At 45.5% G+C, this 19,942-nt stretch overlaps 1 protein-coding gene and 1 gene segment (V, D, J or C); one reads left to right on the top strand and one right to left on the bottom strand.

The window, feature by feature from the left end:
- Nucleotides 1-701: 701 nt before the first annotated feature.
- LOC115050962 (carcinoembryonic antigen-related cell adhesion molecule 1) lies at nt 702-10,600 on the bottom strand. Its single transcript, XM_029514149.1, has 10 exons — nt 10,426-10,600; nt 9,910-10,242; nt 8,036-8,199; nt 7,784-7,910; nt 6,600-6,878; nt 5,665-5,943; nt 5,331-5,585; nt 5,130-5,244; nt 2,759-2,794; nt 702-2,458 (listed from the first exon to the last, which is right to left on the bottom strand). Exons 1-9 carry the CDS (start codon nt 10,472-10,474, stop codon nt 2,776-2,778), a joined length of 1,620 nt encoding a protein of 539 aa, XP_029370009.1. The 5' UTR covers nt 10,475-10,600; the 3' UTR covers nt 702-2,458; nt 2,759-2,775.
- A 5,749-nt stretch (nt 10,601-16,349) lies between these two features.
- LOC115050653 (Ig kappa chain V-III region MOPC 63-like) lies at nt 16,350-19,169 on the top strand. The segment is given in 4 exon segments: nt 16,350-16,406; nt 16,496-16,808; nt 17,846-17,883; nt 18,726-19,169. Coding segments are annotated over 4 exon segments (732 nt in total).
- Nucleotides 19,170-19,942: the final 773 nt, after the last annotated feature.

Below are 19,942 nucleotides of genomic sequence, written 5' to 3'. Positions count from 1 at the left end.
CAACATTACATATCTGGAGAGAAGGGAAAAGATGCACAGTTGCAGTCCATGTTTTGATAAATGTTGAGTTTGGCCCGCGACTTCGTCCCAGTTTTTAATTTTGGCCCACTTTGAATTTGAGTTTGACGCCCCTCCTCTAAATGGAGCATCATTTAAAAGTGAATATGTTGTGTTGAAGACTGTAAGCTAGAAATTGAGAACATAAACTCATCATGGAGCAGGAGGGACATTTTCCCATAGACTTCAATACTATCTGACTTTTTTTTATAGGCAGTGGATCCTCCTGATGGTCAGCTGGTGAAGACTCAGTCAGGTTTCTACGTGTACACCATCAATGTAAGAAGACCGTAGGGCCCGACATTTGGACAGGAAGGTCTCTGTGACCCTGAACGCACCACGAGAAAAACAGGAAGAGGTCAGATGGAGCCGCTGAGTGAAACGACCAATCAGGGAGCGACGGCGCTCCTTTAATTCCCTGATTACCAAACAAAGAGGATGAAACTGAGCCGACCTGACTTGTCAGGACAAACTGTGTGAGAGAGAGAGAGAGTTGAAGGTGTGGCAGGTGAAGAAAGACAGAAAAACCCCCTGGCTGTGGATCAGCGACACACACACAGGCATAGCTCTCTGTGATTGGTCGTTTCCTGTTTGAATAGAGCAGTCACAGTAGAAGACGAATAAAAACACGACACTCGATGAAGTTAGAAAAACTTTTAAAGCTTTTATTTTTTGACATTTGTGTTAAAAAGGACATTAATTTGTTTATTTCATTGCTGCAGATTTGTGCAGAACAGTTGTGTAAACATGAACAAAATAAAAATCAATCATGAGAAATAAGCCCCCAAATACAATCAACACAAAGGACACACAACGTTTACAGGGTCAGACTTCTATTATTTACAGTGACGGCAGTTTGTCTTTACTGTCCTTCTCAAACTCATTCATGTGTCTGCAACACAACGTTGATTTTAACCAACACATTTGTGTTGTGTGACACATGAACATGCAGGAAATGAAGTTTTAATTTTAAAACCTGTTTACTTTCACTTTGTGCGTTTTCAGCTGATGGAAAACACACAAAGTGAAAAAAACACAAAAAACAAAGGAACTTCTGAATGTGTGATCTGCAGACCAGCTCTGATCTTCAGCTCCAGTCAATAAGGCTTTTGTTTTAACAAAATAAATACTTTCTCAGCAGAGACTGCAGTGCAACTTGAAGTCTGAGATCACAAACACTCAAACAAAAACAACGAACAACAGCAGAAAACTGATCCGAAGGTCGACGACAGAAAGCTGCAGAGTTTGAATGTGATCAGAGTGTCGACCAAAAAACGGCTGTCTTTAACCTGCAGACGTTTCATTTAGTCCAAATCTTTTTTTTCTCAGTTAAACTGCCTACAGTTTCCCTCCAAAACTCAAAGGATGGCCCCGCCCACAAAACACTTCCCCGCTTCTTTTTTCTCTTTCATTTTCTGTCTTCTTCGCCGTGCTGACTCATCCCTGCATGTCTGATCTTGTCTGAAGGTTTATCTCCTGCTGAACCGACTGAAGAGGGGCCATAACACCAATTTAAATTTGTTTGAACATGTCTGGTTTTTATTTCTCAGTCTGATCCGTCGACCCTGTTGCTGTTTTACAGATGTCCCTGAACGCCTCTCAGTCATCAGAAGGACCACCGCCTCAGCATGGGGCGTTCAAGGACACAAAGATGTTCCCACGTTAAGGCTGAACCTGAGCGACGGAGGTCCAGTCATGTGTTGTCGTCACTGGAGCTCAACAGGTGCGTTAGAAAAACTTTGTACAAGCAATGAGCACCGAATAAACTGAGGTATTCTGGGTCATGTGACCGCCGGGCGATGCCGACACATCAGGTCATGAATGGAAACGCTTCACTGCACCTGAAATGACCCCCATCAGGTTAACTCCACCCGCCTGGTACCCACAGTGAGCTAAATCAAACCACCAAAATGTTTTAATTTCATTATTTTGAACCCCTGAACGTCGACCTGTGTGGTCTGAGCGTGTGTGTGTGTGTGTGTGTGTGTGTGTGTGTGTGTGTGTGTGTGTGTGTGTGTGTGTGTGTGTGTGTGTGTGTGTGTGTGTGTGTGTGTGTGTGTGTGTCCTCAGGGTTCCAGCAGGATAAACAGTCACTCATCAGTCTGAGTTTCTGTGATCTGGACAGAAGGTGGTGACGGCTGTTGACACCGAGCAGAAGAGAAGAAGGAGGAGGAGGATCCAATGACCTTTAAGGTTTAAAAAAAAAAAAGATTCAAAAGTGAAGATTTGTCCATTGATCCGTCATTTGGGTTAAATAAAGTTTCTTTGGTCCTCGTCAGCCGCTGACGGACACAGAAAAGGGAATGATGGGAAAGCTGGCGTGGCGAAGGCTTCACAGGAAACCAGCTGGATTGCTCTCAGCTGCACTGATGGATCATGGGAAACAACATGGTTGGAGCTCCTGAAGAAAGAGAAGTGACAGAAGATGAGTTCACCTCCACAATCAGGTCCTTCTTCATGTGTTTTTAATTTCCTGTTAGCTGTCAGACTTTGTGACATTTGAACCTTCGTCTACATGGACCTTTCATTTATTTCTGAATGGTTACCATAGTAACCAAAGTGCTCTGCTTCTTTCATGAGCTCACTTTGTGTTTGCTGTTAAACTCTTCTGTTTGTCGTTGTGTTAGGTTTACACGTCTGTGATCATGTGACACAAACGATGGAGCTGATAAAACGTCATGAAGACAAAGAGTTTATTTACCAGCTGAAGGGACGACTTTAATACGGCGACTCGACCCTGAAAAACACAACAGGAAACAGTTACCACACTTTCATACAATTATTCTCACACACTCACACAGACCCTCCAGGTTTGATCCGCCTCCCTCAGATTCCCTGTTCTGAACCTCTCAGAGGTCACAGGAGTTCAGGTGGTCTAGTCAGGTCAAAGTCCAGAGAACAAACATCCATCTTCTTCGGGGGCGGAGCCACGAAAAAATGGAACACCTTGGTTGGGTCATGAGAGGGACATTTTCCCATGGACTTCAATACAATCTGACTTCCTTTTACCCCAGTGATGTCAGAAATAATAAAAACCTTTAATTTCTCTAATTATGAAAGTTGTCACTTTCTCAGGCTCGTGTTAGACTTTTATTTGGGGAACTTTTTGAAGCTCTTCCTTGTTCGTGTTTTATTTTGAAATGTTTATTCACTGCAGTGAGTTCGACAGACAGACAAGACGAAGAGCGACACAAACACGAGCTGAGGAAGACGAGTGCAGACACGACAGCGACATTCCTGCCATTCTGTAATATGAGAGGCCTCGCCCTCTTCAGCAGAGCCCTCTGTTAGAGCACCAGATTCTGCTTCAGGAACTGGTCCTTCGGAGGCCAGGTGAAAGGTCACTGACGCTCCTCAAACAGTAAAAATTGGACCAGGGCAGGCTGTCTGCTAATGCTAAGCTAGCCAGGCTAACGGTTCAAACAGCTGAGGTGTTGGGTTCTCTGACTGAAGCCCCGAAAGAAAAATTCCTCCACATCCAACCTGTAATTATGCGTGAGGCTGAGATGTGATTCGGGATTTCCCACAAGGCCGCGTGTTTGGGGCTTTTTCCTGAACGGCCGAAGGAGGACTGTTTCCAGTTTATCTAACAGCTCTAACAACACTGATTCTCCTGCAGGAAGCACAAATCCTTCCAGATTATATCGTCAGGCTCTGAAGACTGAAACGATCATTAGTGACAATCCACACACCAAAAAAAACAACCTCTCAGCCCTTTAACGGGAAGCTCACCTGAGAGCAGGAGTCTAAACATCCGAGCCCAGCTTCCTGCCACCTGAACGGGGGTGTCTCAGTGAAGGAATGCAGTCAGACAATGTTTTCAAAATACCACAACCGGACTTAATCCAGGGCGACAAGGCCATTCACAACAAGGGGGCGTGTGTGATCGAAGCCAGGCTAGCTGTTGTCCTTCCTCATGCTAAGCTAACTGGGTGCTAGCTGTAGCATCCATTTTCCATAACAACAACAAAACTTCTGAGGTGGTTTTCAGTTTCCATGTTTCAGGTTTTAGTTTGGTGGATTTCCTCAGACCTGGTTTTGGTTTCACCTCCACAGTATCCGGGCTGCTGTCAGCAGACCAGATCTTTATCTCCACTCCTGAAGGTGTATCCGTGTCCCTCTCCCATGATGCACTGCAGCAGGTGTGTTACTGTAACCTGAAGAAAACCGGTTTAGCTTTAGACCTTCAGGGGGACGTTGCTGTGTGATGAGGTCACTTTTCTCTGTCTGAAAACTGCTTTGTTACGGTTCGCAGTTCGGTCGACTTGGAGATTAAAGATACAAACAAGCGGCTGTAATGTAAACAAGGTCGTCTGCTCTGATTGATCTGAGAAACAAACAGGAAGTGACATAAACCGGACGTCTGACTGACGGACACATTGAACTGGACCAGAGACTGTACCAGGACCTGCACCAACAGAACCAACATGATGGCCAAGTCTCCTGTTGACAAAATTCAAATGACCAAACTCCAAGCTCCGCCTCTTTTCCCAGTTTCAGTTTGGCTGGGGGCAATGCGAGGGCGGAGTCAGACACAAAGAAAAGAACGCCATCAATCACCAACTTACAGGAAACAGGTTTACAGTCTGTGGAGCTGCAACGATGAATGACAGGAATCTGAAGCAACAGGCAGATCACTGCCACCTTAACCTTTGACCTTTTCTAATCAGCCCCGCCCTCAGAGGAAGCTGACACAAACGTTGCTATACAACGGAATCTCTAATGTGGAGACATTATTGTGCAAATGTGAGTCAGTTACTGAAGCAGTGCTGCTCAGAGGTGTGTCTGTGTGTGTGTGTGTGTGTGTGTGTGTGTGTACAGTAGTTTAACATGTTGCAAGATGTCGAGGCTCGAGAGGAATGAGGAGAATTTCCTTCAAGGTCATGAAATGTCTGACAGACCTCGGAAACAGAAAAATGACAATTCCACACAGTTAGCCAACTTCTGCTAAAGTACGTGGGTCTCCATGGTCGGCTGCACATCTAACAAATTCACTTTCCATAAAAACTGAACAATAAAATAGACAACTAGAAGGAAAAGGAAGATCCTGAATCCGATCAATCGGTACTTACGGCACTTTCTGTCGGCAGTATATGATTAATCCAATGGCGGCGGCAAGAGCCACGAGGACAGCAATGACGATTCCGGCAATGGCGCCGTCTGACAGACCCTCCGACTCTATCTCCTCTACACAAACATGACGTGACAACAGTTCAGTGTCTTAAAGCTGATGCTAAATTTAACTTCAGTGAATCTGAACCTGCGCGTCTCACCTTTGACGGACATGGTGTGGGTGCTTGTGACGGTCTTGCCGGTGATGGCGTTGTGTGCTTCGCAGGTGTACATGCCACTGTCTTTGTAAGCAGCTTCCTTGATGACGTATTCAGCTGTTTTGGTGGCGGTCAGAGTGCCGTTAAACTTCCAGGTGTAGTTGGCGGGGGGGACGGACTCTGCCAAGCAGGTGAGAGTGAAGGTGTCTTTGACCTCGACGGCGTTGGCGCCTTTCACCATTACACCCTCAGGACCGTCTGAAGGAAGAGGAGGCTCATTACGTCACAGCAAACCAACTTGATCACACATGGAGGTCGGAGCAGCGGAGAGACTCACAGTTGACAACCATTTTGTATGAGGCCTGTTCGGTGCTGACGGGGTTGGCGAACTGACACGTGAACACGCCGTTGTCCTCCTTCTGCAGCAGGTCGATCCTCAGGGAGCTCATGTTGTTGGAGAACATCAGACGGGAGCTGGCAGACAGAGGTCTTCCGTCTTTCAGCCACATCCTGGTCTGCACCATGCCGGCCTTCACCTGGCAGCTCAGGTTGGCCGAGCTGTTCCCGGCGATGAGCGTCACCAACGGACCGGTGATGGCGATTCCGGAGATGGGATCTGGAAACGTTCCCGGGAAAAAGACATGTTACTTCTCCGCTTTAATATTCATAACTTACAAATAAACAACTTTAAATGTCTCTCTCTCTGATTGGCTGATGGTTCAGCTGTTTATTCAGTGATGAAGGGATTCAAACTACCGTCACGACGACTCAAAGCTTCCTGTCTCAGTGATGAAGTCGATATTTTCCAACGGATGACGTCGCTCAGAGCACTTCGCAACAAAGATAAACAAACCCGCCCCCCACACAGAAACTCTTCAGGGCAAAATGTAAAACCATCCTCCGACCCAGCAGGTTTACACACACAGATTCCTGTGTACAATGTCAGACAGCTCAGTTCCAGTCTCGAGCCTCGGAGGGACGTAAAGTCTGTTCCGTTTCCCGAGTTTCAGTTGACTTTATCGTCAAACTGAAAGTTTTTCTGTTTCGGGTGTTTTTAAGACTCTCCTCATTTCCAGAATTAGCTGATTCTGTCTAACTCTGTTCTCTGTAATCAGGGAGAGAAGCTCAGAAAACAAGAACTGATTGGCTGTGACATCACCCACAGCAGCCAATAGGAGCGTCCGATGTAGAGATGTGACTCTGGTTGTCACTGTCAAAGATGGACGATGAGAACTGACATATTCCCATAGACTTCAGCATGATAAAGCTCACCCATCACAGAGAAGGACACAGCGGGGGAGGCGACTAAGCGCTCAGTCTTGGCGTTCTTGGCCACGCAGCTGTATTGGCCCACGTCGTTCCCTAATCCCAGTTTCTGGATCTCGTCCAGCCGCAGGACCGGACCTTCGATCTTCAGAGGCTGCTGGTTGTAGGACCAGCCGAAGGAGGCTGCTGGACTGGAGCTCGCTGAGCAGGTCAGGCTGAAGTTGGAGCTGGACCCGACGAACTCTGGAGGACTCACCGGAGTGATGGTGACAGCCTCCGGTCCATCTGTGGAGAAAAAGCATTAATCCACATTAATCCCCAATCCAACAGGTCTAACTCAGATTTTATTCATACGACTTTGACAGATCCTGGTCCTGGACCAGATCAACCTTTCACTCTGTTTCAGGTAACAACAAATGTTGAACCTGAAAAGCCGATCTTCTTGTTTTGGAAAAATAAAACGAGAAGGTCACAGCACGCCTCCTGTGGCCTTTAAAAGAAGTGAACAAAATACAGTAATATCTTCAGTGGACAGGAAACGTGTTTACTATTTAACCTCCTTAAACAGATGTTGGAAATAATTTAAAGGCTGAATCTTATTGTTATGGTCAGAATACTTGAATAATTTGATTGAATAGTCCAAACAGCACTCAGGTGGACCAGATGAAGCGCTGCTGAGCTCCTGATTAATTAATAACAGAGTTAAAGCAGCGGCCTGCCTCTCAGGTTAGTCATGGAGAAGGAAGCCGCTGTGTACACAAGGTCAAAAGGCTGAGAGGGAGCGTCCTGCAAACACACACCGCCTTCACAACGGCTGCACGACTCATGTCTGTCTGCCCCAGGAATCCACAGTTAAAGGTCAGGGATCAGTGTGAATCCAGACTGGCAGCTTGGTTGTATAATGGCTGCAGAGGTGATTCATCCTAGAACAAATAACTTGAGGTTAATTTATAACCGTCACACACACCTGATTTTGGATTTCCTCACACCAACCGAGGTGTGTTTGTCTGAAGACTTGGAGGTTTATTATTTTATTCACTTTAATGTTCTGTCATTTCTAGATCACTGAGTGTAATAATGTTGAGCATGACGGCCTAAAACCTGCAGCTCCTGAGTTAAACCAACACGGCTCCAGAACGTGTCACTTCCTGTGTGGGTGGAGTCACCAGGCTGTGTGTTGTAATACTTACAGTAAACAGTGAGGTTGAAGGGGTCACTCTTCTCTTCTTCCAGCTTGTTAGCTACAGCGCAGTAGATGGGACCAACCAGGTCTGACCGGAGGACGCCTGTGATGGTCAGTGTGCTGCTCATTTCCTCCTGTGGGACACGTCAACGTACAGGAAGTCAATCATTGACAGGAACTGGTACCAAACTAGTCAGACCGCCTTAAATCCTGACTCAGGGACAGTTACGTTCTAAACATGAGATTTTCAGGAACTGACATCTTTGATTGAGAAGCGTGTTCCCTTGGTCTGGATGGGGTTGGAGCCGTTAGTCCAGGTGAAGGTGAGGAAGGAGCCGTCGGCCGAGCAGGTCAGGACCACCGTGCTGTTGTGCTCGATGGCCTCAGCCACGCTGGACTTAATGACCACATTGGAGACGGGCTCTGGATGGACACAGACCAGATGGGTTAGTCATGTAAGACCACCGTGGATTCATCAGTGGGACCTCACATCTTCCCGATTCATAAAACTTAACAAACCTTTCACAATAAAAGCTCACTACAGGTCCCTGAGTTGACTCAGGCTGATTAAAGTTAAGTCGCTTCTGCTGATGAAGTTACAGGTTTGGGTTAGTGCAGGTAAAGATGGTCCCCACAGTTTTCTGTTGTTTAGACACTTCCTCATTTATTTCTGTGTGAACGGCCAGAGAATGAAATTCTCCAGAGGGATGAATAAACTAACTGCTCTGATATGAACATTTGAATGAAGGCGGCAGATATTGTAACAACTAGACCTGCTGGACTTGTTCTAAATTATCCAGGCTGACTCTACGTGAACACTGTGTTTAATGATGATTAGGCAACAGAGTGTGTGTCTGTGTGTGTGAAGGAGTGGTAACCAGTTCTGACAGTTCTCACACTGTGTGTGGGAAGTTTAGCTTCCTGACTGGGAACCTGCAGGAGCCCATAAAAGGAGACTGAAGAATCCAACATGGAGAACTGCTGCTCGCTAACTGAGGAGCTGAATCCATGAGCCCTAACCCTGCCAAAGTAGACATGAGTGTAAGTGAACTGCAGCAATCAGTCAACTCATCAGCTAGTTCATCCACAGAAAATACATTCATTCATTCATTCAGACCTCCAACTGGTCTCTGATTGTAAATCAGCTCCAGCTTCTGTAATAATCCAGTTAAAGGCTCAGAGAAACACTCAGAAACTGAACTAACACCGGCCATCAGGACATCTGGGACTCGTTGTGATGTCAGAGCTTTTTACCTGAAAACTGATAATTGTATTATTTTATGTGATGATATCAGTTATACTTTTTAGATCATCCTGAAAACAGTCCTGGTGTTTCACAGAGCTACAGAGGCCTGAGAGGAGATGAAACTACACCGAGCTGGTTTCACTACTCTACTCTAACCTTAACCATAAATACACTTTCCCACAGAGATCAACCCTTCAAAATAAAAGTCTGCATAGGTCACGGTGTGGACCTGTAAGTCATCAGCTGCCAATAAGAGGTCCACTTTTGAGAGACCACAACACAACCTGAAGTGAACCTGAAGACACACACACACTCAGTGAAAGACCACGCCCTCAGGTGGATCATGCTGCTAACATGGTGATCACAAAGCCAGGAAAAGGAGAATCCATTTTCCTCCGCCAAAGAAAATAGTTCTCCAACGGTTGCCAGGCGACCCTTTAACGGCTCCTTCCTAATGTTGACGCAGCGCAGTGATACCTGCTCTCTGCAGCTCCCACCTGGCTACAGGTGTGGCAGCTTCTGACTGGAGACCAAACTGCCTTAGAAAATCCAGCAGTTCTGGGTCTGATGGTTTCAGGGAGACCCTCTGAGACCAACACACCAGCCAAAACAGCTTTTTCTGGACCTGCAGTTCCCTCTGATCAATTCCACTCAGACAAAACAACATTAATAAGAAGAAGAACTAGGATTATAAGTGCATCTGATATCATGGTGACAGCTGAAAATATGTATAAATGAAAAGGAACAACTTTATCAAAGTTGGAATTTGTTATCCAGCTAAGTTAGAGTCCACTGAAGTCCTGCTGAGCTCAACCAACCCCTAACCCGGCACAGAGTCCTGCAGAGTACCGGACCCGGACAGGTGGACTGACTGCGGTCTTACTCACTCATGACCTGGAGCTTGATCTCCCCCGTCTTGGTGGTGCTGTCCTCGGCCAGGATGCTGATGCTGTAGTCCCCGCTGTCCTCGGGCTTCAGGCCCATCAGGGTCAGGGCTCCAGTGGACCTGTTGATGGATGCTCTGCCTACATAAAGGTCCCCCACTTTGAGCGCCTTAGGGCCTAAAGTAGCAACGTTGGTCGTGTCTGAGCCGCTGTTGTAGTTCCAGGTTATAAAGGAGTACTTTGGGTTCACCAACAGAGTCGCCAGGGTCACATTTTTCCCAACTTCAGCATTTATAGGACCCTCCGGGAGAATTGGATCCTGTCCCCTGGAGCATCCTGAGGACAGGTGAGGACAGGTGAGGACAGGTGAGGGCTCAAACAGACGATTACACTAATACAAACTGTATTCCTTCACATTAGGTCAGCAGGAATCACACAGCCAACACCGACACATTTAACCTGGAAGCAAAAAAATAAAACAGATTCAGAAAGAAAATGAAAAACAGATGAAGTTCTTACCGATTAAAGACAGAAAGAACAGCAGAGACTTAAAGGTGAGCAGATCCATCCTGGACGGTTCAGGTCTGCAAAGAGACAGTGAGAAGACAGACTGAACCAGCTGCTTTTACAGGGACACACCCAGACACACACACACACACACAGCCACTCCCACGTACACACACACACTCCCCCTATCGGTCCACACACGTCACTGGTATGATGACATGATGATTTCTGTATTACTGGATGAATCATGTGTTTTCTTGGTGCAGTTTATATTTTACTCAAATTTAAAAAGGTGTAAACATCCATTACGCTCCAGTAAACACTCTGCCCTGTTGCATCATGGGAAAACAGATCAGCTCAAATAGAACTCCATTATGAATGAAGGACCAGTCCAGATCTGAATGAGTCTTCTTTCTGTTGGAACGTTTTTGATGAGAACTCATGAAATTCTCGAGTCCTCCGGTGTCCAACTGAGGATCAGCGAGACGCTGCTGCCACCCAGTGGACATGTTGGAGCCAGTCAGCATGGCCCCTCACTGTGTAAAAGGGCTAAATGATGGGGGGGGGCGGGGGGGCGATGATAAAACACACACCAACAAAATGGCTTTAATATCTTTTATTGTTGTCTACAGTCCTGGTATGTTTTCTTACTGTCCCTTCGATCCACCTTCACCTGCTGAATGCCAAGTGACTCTTCTGTGGGACATTTGAAGCGTTTCTTCTTCGGTGTTAGCACCATGTGAGCAGTCACATTAGCCTTTTTTGAGAAACTCTTCCCACAACTGGAGCAGCTGAAGGGTTTCTCTCCAGCTCACAGAATGAACAGGTGAATGCTGCTCCAGTCCATGGATCCGGTGTTCTGGTCCAGCTCCAGCTTTAGAACTCTCTTCCCGTGAGGACTGAGCTTCTGCTTTACCATTATATTCACTGTTTACGAGTAAAAGTGAAGTGGAGCCTCCTCTGTCTCCCGAAGCCCGTTTCCTGCAGACTCGATGAGTCCTCCTGGTCCAGACGGCTGCTCCCCTGCCCTGCACAGGGGGAAACTCTCTGATCACTGCGACCTGTTTACCTAACACTGAAACACAAAGGCATCTTTTTAATGTTTAATGTCCAGTGAGTCCACGAGGGTTCAGGACTGAAGGCCTCACAACTCTTTTGAGACATTTTGAATCTCATACACACTTTCCATTTCTCTTTTCTCAATTATTCACACTTCAGAATGTCCTGACATTTAACACAAGCATACTATCTCATAGTTTGGGTGTAGCTGTTTGTCTGCCAATGATTAAATGACAACTTCCAAATCTGCTTCATCACTCTGATGGTTCAGGATTTAGGGTGTAGGCCTTTGATATGATGAAATATATGATAGGAAATTATAAAGTTTGTCACTGATCATAAAGTCATACAGTAGACTAAATGAAGATATATTAATAAATATTTTAACCTGAATCAGAAAGGCTTTATTAACCCTCAGGGGAAATCTGGTGTGTTTCAGCTGCTCTAGTGTAGAAATGTAAATATTACCACTAATATGAACAAACCGAGGAGCTGTAACAGATCAGACATGAAAATAAAATAAATTACAGAGTATAAAACGAAGAGACTTATGAGCGAGAAAGATTTAAGTGGGAAAATAAAAATATCAGGATCAGTGCAGTTACAGCACCTCATAAAAACAAACGAATTCAGTAAACTCTGACATTAGAATTTAAATACATAATGACATCAGGGAGTTTTATTTAGATTTATAAGTTTATACCTCCACCTGTACGAAGTGTGGGACATTCTGACATCTGTGACAGTTTTAACATTTGGATGGATGGATGTGATGGATGTTCGATGGATGGATGTGACAGATGTTGGATGGATGGATGTGATGGATGTTGGATGGATGTGATGGATGTTGGATGAATGGATGAATGGATGAATGGATGTGATGGATGTTGGATGGATGGATGGATGTGACAGATGTTGGATGGATGTGACGAATGCTGGATGGATGTGACGGATGTTGAATGGATGGATGGATGGATGTTGGATGGATGGATGGATGGATGAATGTGACAGATGTTGGATGGATATGACGGATGTTGGATGGATGGATGTGATGGATGTGACAGATGTTGGATGGATGGATGTGACAGATGTTGGATGGATGGATGGATGGATGTGACGGATGTTGGATGAATGGATGAATGGATGTGATGGATGTTGGATGGATGGATGTGACGGATGTTGGATGGATTTGATGGATGTTGGATGGATGGATGTGATGGATGGTGGATGGATGGATGTGACAGATGTTGGATGGATGGATGGATGGATGTGACGGATGTTGGATGGTTGGATGGATGTGATAGATGTTGGATGGATGGATGATGGATGTTGGATGGATGGATGAATGGATGTGATGGATGTTTGATGGATATGACGGATGTTGGATGGATGGATGTGATGGATGTTGGATGGATGTGACAGATGTTGGATGGATGTGACGGATGTTGGATGGATGTTGGATGGATGGATGTGACGGATGTTGGATGGATGTGACAGATGTTGGATGGATGGATGGATGTGACGAATGTCAGATGGATGTTGGATGGATGTGACGAATGTTGGATGGATGGATGTGACAGATGTTGGATGGATGGATGGATGGATGGATGTGACGAATGTTGGATGGATGTGACAGATGTTCGATGGATGTGACGGATGTTGGATGGATGGATGGATGTGACAGATGTTGGATGGATGGATGGATGGATGTGACGAATGTTGGATGGATGTTGGATGGATGGATGTGACGAATGTTGGATGGATGGATGTGACAGATGTTGGATGGATGGATGGATGGATGTGACGAATGTTGGATGGATGTTGGATGGATGTTGGATGGATGGATGGATGGATGGATGTGACGGATGTTGGATGGATGGTGGATGGATGGATGGATGGATGGATGTGACGGATGTTGGATGGATGGATGGATGGATGGATGTGACGAATGTTGGATGGATGTTGGATGGATGGATGGATGGATGGATGTGACGGATGTTGGATGGATGTTGGATGGATGGATGTGACGGATGTTGGATGGATGGATGGATGGATGGATGGATGGATGGATGTGACGGATGTTGGATGGATGGATGGATGGATGGATGTGACGGATGTTGGATGGATGTTGGATGGATGGATGTGACGGATGTTGGATGGATGGATGGATGGATGGATGTGACGGATGTTGGATGGATGGATGGATGGATGGATGGATGGATGTGACGAATGTTGGATGGATGTTGGATGGATGGATGTGACGGATGTTGGATGGATGGATGGATGGATGGATGTGACAGATGTTGGATGGATGGATGGATGGATGGATGTGACGAATGTTGGATGGATGTTGGATGGATGGATGTGACGAATGTTGGATGGATGGATGGATGGATGGATGGATGGATGTGACGAATGTTGGATGGATGTTGGATGGATAGAGGTTCAGCAGTCCAACACCGACCCTTCCTGGGACTTACCTGCCGGCAGCCGGAGTGTCCGGTGGCTCGTGCCCCGCCACGGTGCTCTGGAACAGGGCGAAGATGTCCACGGCGCCGCCCGCAGCGTCCGGAGGTCCGCCATCTTCACAGCCTGCCGGCCGTTGCTAGGATACGACTTTTAGCCGCCGGTAACCGGACTGAGCTAGCCCGGTTACAGGGGGCTGAACGGTACCGACCCGTCCGCTCTCCGGTCCCCGCAGCTGAGGCTCCGGTAACGGATTTAACGGGAAATACCGGAGCAGCTTCAGCGAGACTTCCGGGTCTCACCGGTGGGAGTGAAGCGCCTTCACGTCCCTTCAAAATAAAACTTCCTGGAAAACCGGAAATACAACTCAGGCGGTGTTTGGTCTACAAAATGCAAATAAATATTTTTAATGAACAAAATAAAGTAGATATGAATACATGAGAATACATATGAGAGCTTTGACTCAGCTGAAGAAAGTAAAACTATAATGACCAAGGATCATTTATCTGTCTTTGAAAAATGTCTCTTTATCTTCCAAACTGTCTGTTTCTGAGGATTGAACCAACAGGCCTGGATCTGAGTGTGTTTACTAACTAAGGCACAAATGGCAGCTCAGAAAAACAGAGCAATCAGGCTGTGGACAAAAATGTAATTGAATTAATTATTTTTTAGTTTCCAGAAGGGTCTCCTTCTGAATCAGGGCTGTCTGACTCAATGGGGCCCCCCACTGGACTGGGGAGACATTGGAACCTTTTGTACAATGACTTTAAAAACTTTGATGCTTTTACTGTTTCAGGCTGACTGTGCTCTAAAAGATCACTTCTAGAAAAAGTGAGGAACTCTCAGGTGTGTATTTAAGACACCTGTACTTTTTGAGACGACACTTTCTCGGGAAGCACAGACTCAGGTACTGCTGTTACTGCAACTCAGAGGAAACTTCAGGACTCACCTTCAGCTGCTGGACCTCCACAAGAAGGTGCAGACCGTGATCCATCACAGAACTGGGCCTGGGCCGTGAAGTGGGATTACCACAACCAGGAAATGTCCCAGTGATCCGGCTTCACTGACCCCGACATCATAAATCAGTGATCCCACAACACCAGGTTTGTCCTGTCTGACTGTCAGCATCCGACCAATGGGAAACATGGACAGCCTTTTTATCTGTCTGTATGATATGAACATTATTCTGTACCAGACTAAAGACCTGGACCTCTCCTGGTGGATTAATGCAGCAGTTCTGGTTCTGATGTTGAACTTCTTCTTGGATCATAAAACGCTCTGTTCTGTCCTGAGATGTTCAGAGTCCTGGAGACAACAAACCTCCACTATGTGTCACTGTGTGGATCCACTGCAGGGTTCTGGTTCAGGTTCTGTATCCAGTTCTGTCCTGAGGATCCTCTGATTCTCAGAGCTCCGTGGGGTTGTCTTCGGACTGTGATGTCATTTCCTGAGACACCTGATTGGTCAGTGGGCGGGGCCTCCGTCTCTGATATACACCCGTTCAGGAGCAGGTCAGCTGTTCAGCATCAGTTGCCATGGTGATAGGTCCAGGTAAGAAGTGATCCACCTTCGTAGCACCGGATCAGCCGGGCCAGCAGCTGCGGGTGGAGGCTCCAGGCTCTGGGGCCGGGACTTGGTCGATGCGGATCACCGCTGATCCGGATCTCCGGAGTCCAACAGACCGTGAACCGTCACTTCCGGTGGCAGTTGACGAAATAAAGCTCCTTCCATTTTCACGGTGAACTTAATGTCTCACTTATGACCAAAAAGAAAACTCATCCATCACAATTCTTATTAATTATCATAAACAGACGACTTTGTACTGAAATATTATCATATTCCTAAAACCTTTTATTTTTTCTTTTATTTAGCTTTCAAAACGTTTCTGTATTTTATATTTTCATTTGTCTCCACCAAACTTTGCTGCTGATAAATTGTAAAGAATGATTTAATCTGAAAGTAAATTACTTTAAATAATCTCTTAACTTTACTTCATTGAGAATTAGTCTTTGTTGTTGTTGTGGAGCTGTGTGTGTGTGTGTGTGTGTGTTCCTGTTCAGCCTGACTGAGGGGGGTTTTTGTATGATGGGTTTTCACTGTGTGAACCGCTGCCAGCGGCTAGCATCAAATTCACCCACACAGTAATAAACTGCTGCATCTTCAGTCTGGACTCCACTGATGGTCAGAGTGAAGTCAGAGTTTGATCCACTTCCTGTAAAAGTGTAAAACTGACTCTAACAGTAACACTGTCAGTAACACAGGAGTCCCTGTTGGAGTCAGTCAGCTCATTTCCATAGAGACACTTTGCATCAGCAGCACCATGCTCCAGTGCTCTGGGAGACTTTATAGTCCTGACAGTTGAAGACTGGAGGACTGACAGCTTTTCCTTCATCACAACACAACACACATGAAAAACATGACTCTGATCTCCGTCCTCATCTGGACTCTCCTCTGCTGCTGCTTCACAGGTAAAGTCCAGAGAATCAAACTCCTCTATGAACATCCGTCCCTCTGAAATGAAGCCCACAAAACCAGGTTTCTGTCTCTGTGTCCTCAGAGTCTAAAGACCAGGTCCCAGTGACTCAGTCGCCTGGAGCACTGAGCTCTGCTGTGGGAGGCTCCGCCAGGATCACCTGTAGGACCAGTCAGAATGTTTATAGCTCAAACTACTTAGCCTGGTACCAACAGAGAGATGGAGAAAAACCTAAACTCCTTATTTACTTAGCTTCCACTCGAGCATCAGGGATTCCAGAACGTTTTACAGGAAGTGGATCAAACTCTGACTTCACTCTGACCATCAGTGGAGTCCAGACTGAAGATGCAGCAGTTTATTACTGTGTGGGTGAATTTGATGCTAGCCGCTGGCAGCTGTTCACACAGTGAAAACCCATCATACAAAAACCCCCCTCAGTCAGGCTGAACAGGAACACACACACACACACACACACACACACACACACAGTCACACCCTGTTGTTGTTGTCTTCTAAATTCAGAAGATCACAAAAACAAAGTCCCATCTTTTTGTTCTAAAGTGAATATAAAGATCATCAACATGTCTCTGGGCCTTCAAACCTTCATCTTTCCTCCGAAGAATGTCCCCAGTTCCAGGTCCCATGACAGACTGTCCACATCCAGGTCTGTCCAATCCCATGAGCACAATCACATCAGTGTCCAAATCAGTGTCTGATCTGATTGAAATTATCTGAGCCCTCATGTCAGCCATGTGATCAACAAATCTCACAAGAAGACCGACACCAACACTGAATGGATCCTGTTTTGCCTGGTTTCCCATTGAATTCAAGAGAAACAATCTGAGTGTGGTCGGATGTTTCCCGTTGGATGTACCGTGTTCCGGTCTGTTGTCTTTAGTTCAAAGGTCATTTCTACACAAGTCAAATAATCATTCAAGCATGTTGTGGTTAATGTCTTTTTGTTAAAACAGGACAAACAGACTGATGTTGGTCAGTCAGACTCAGAGAGCCGTGTCTCTGTGCAGTCAGAGGTTTTTGTACGACGGCTCAATGAGTTTGTATCACTGTGGAACACGTTCGGTGGAGGAACCAGACTGGATGTTGGAAGTAAGTCAAATCTTTATGAACTGTTTTAATTCAGGAGCTGCTTCTCTTTTTACTTCCTTCATATTTAACATGTAAAGAACAGAAGATGCTTTTTTGGGATTATTTGGAACCAATTTCATTTTTGCACAATTGGAAAAAATATTTTTCTCTAAATAAATTGTGACAATCAAATATTAAAGCAGAGGATGAATCCTTATTTGAGAAATGTGAAGTAAAGCAGCATCTTCAGAGTTTGTAGTTTTAGTTCAGTCAGTCAGACTCAGAGAGCCGTGTCTCTGTACAGTCAGAGGTTTTTGTACGACGGCTCAATGAGTTTGTATCACTGTGGTTGACTTTTGGTGGAGGAACCAGACTGGATGTTGGAAGTAAGTTTCTGCTTCAATATTAATAATGTTTTGTGTCTTCAGGTCTCCTTTTCTGTGTCTGAACATTTGTAGAGGATATAAATTTCCCTTTGTCTGATCTAAAACTCTTTCAAATCTCTATTTTCTTCTTGGTTTCTCCTCTTTGACCCTGAAGCTGAACTTGAAGCAGATTCTCTGAACTTTTCTTTTCTTGTTGCGGTTAATTAGTGAAATGTGAACAATCTGAGCAGCAGCAAAGATTAAACAGCAACAATCAGCAACATCTTTCCCTCTGAAACTTTTGTGCCGTTCAGTTAAAGTTATTCTGAACAGTGTGACTGAACTTTTCTGAAGTCGCTGGCTTCTCTTTGTTTATGTCTGACTTTTAAATTCAGCCGTCTGTTTTTATGTGATATTGGAGCTTTTCACAGTAGATCTGATTAACTGTTGTGCTTTAATAGTTTTATCCCTAAATGTGTTTCATCATAAACCAACCAGGACTTTGAAGAGATTCCTAAAAAAACAGTTTTTGTCTTTTAGAAAAGTCTCCATGAAATAGTGCGATATAGACGAGGGTAAAATGCAGCTGTTGAAATGTAAAGTCATCTTTTGTGTTTCCAGTGTACTTTGATATATTTCAGCTCAAACTGTCTGATGATTGTCTCTGTGCTGATGTGCATGAGAGGCTTCTTAAAGGGAAGTGAAACAATGTGTGAGTCAGTGACCGGTGGAGCAGAAAAACCATCTGACAGAAACTCCTTCAGGGACTAAATCAGCTCTCACACAGTCAAGGTGTCCAAGTGTCTGCTGTTTGATTGACAGCTGTCCGCTCCCCGTCCTCTAATCTGATTGGTGTCTTCTAGGTGACACCCGTCCCACCCTGACGGTGCTGCCCCCCTCCAGGAAGGAGCTGGAAAAAGACAACGGGAAGGCCACGCTCATGTGCCTGGCCGACAAGGGCTTCCCCTCAGGCTGGACCCTGTCCTGGAAGGTGGGGCGGGGCGGCAGCATCAGCAGCAGCAGCGGGGACCAGAGCCGGGGGGTGGTGGGGAAGGACGGCCTCTACAGCTGGACCAGCACCCTGAGTCTCACTAAAGACCAGTGGACCAGCCTGGACTCTGTGACCTGCGAGGCCACCCAGGGCTCCCAGGCTGCGGTCTCAGAGACTCTGAGTAAAGGCCAGTGTTCCTAGTCTGGATCCAACCGAGCTGGTTTTATTCTGCTCTGGATTCTTCAGTGTTTCAATGTTATTTCTGTTTCCACACAATAAAAATCTGATCCGCAAATGAATTCTCTTCATCTGTTTTATTTTCAAGGTGTGTGACCATCATCCATGGTCAGAATCAATAGCCAGTGCTTCGTGATTATCGAAGTTTCTTCTATAGTTGATGCAGATTTTAACACACATTAATGACCTCATTCATCCTCTCATCCCTGATCACAGACTTTCTTTTTCTTTTAGCTGTTTTCAAATAATCTGAAAAGTATATATGTTTAATATAATAAATAAATTGGAAACTGTAGAAAAATGGTTTCAGGATTTGAAAGGAAAAGCGACGTGTTTGATCTTTCTTTCTGCACTGGAAATATTTACAGATTCATTCTACTGATGAGAAATGAACAATGAAATCTTGAGAATAAAAAATCTAATCAAATCAAATCAGATTTATTTGTATAGCGCCAAATCATAACAAAGTTACATCAAGGCACTTTACATATAGAGCAGGTCTGGACCAAACTCTTTATAAATTTATTTAAAGAGACCAACAGATCCCCGATGAGCAGGAAAAACTACCTTTAAGAGGCAGAAACCTCGAGCAGAACCAGGCTGGGGGGGGGCATCTGCCTCGACCAGTTTGGTTGAGAGTGGGGGAGAGAGAGAGAGAGAGAGAGAGAGAGGGTGAGACAGGCATTGGGGGGGGGGTGTAGGCAGGAACATGTTGCTGCATGAAGTTCATGGAGTTGAGCTGTAATACAGAATTCATGCTATATGGGACCAGCAGGTGTTGCAGGAACATGGGATGGAGATGAGTCACCACCTGCAGGATGAGGACAGGAACTGGGAGAGACAGAGACTTTG

Source organism: Echeneis naucrates, chromosome 11 (assembly GCF_900963305.1).
Source record: "Echeneis naucrates chromosome 11, fEcheNa1.1, whole genome shotgun sequence".
NCBI lineage: Eukaryota > Metazoa > Chordata > Actinopteri > Carangiformes > Echeneidae > Echeneis > Echeneis naucrates.
Note: the sequence above shows the minus strand (reverse complement) of the source record. Positions and strands in the feature narration are given on the sequence as shown.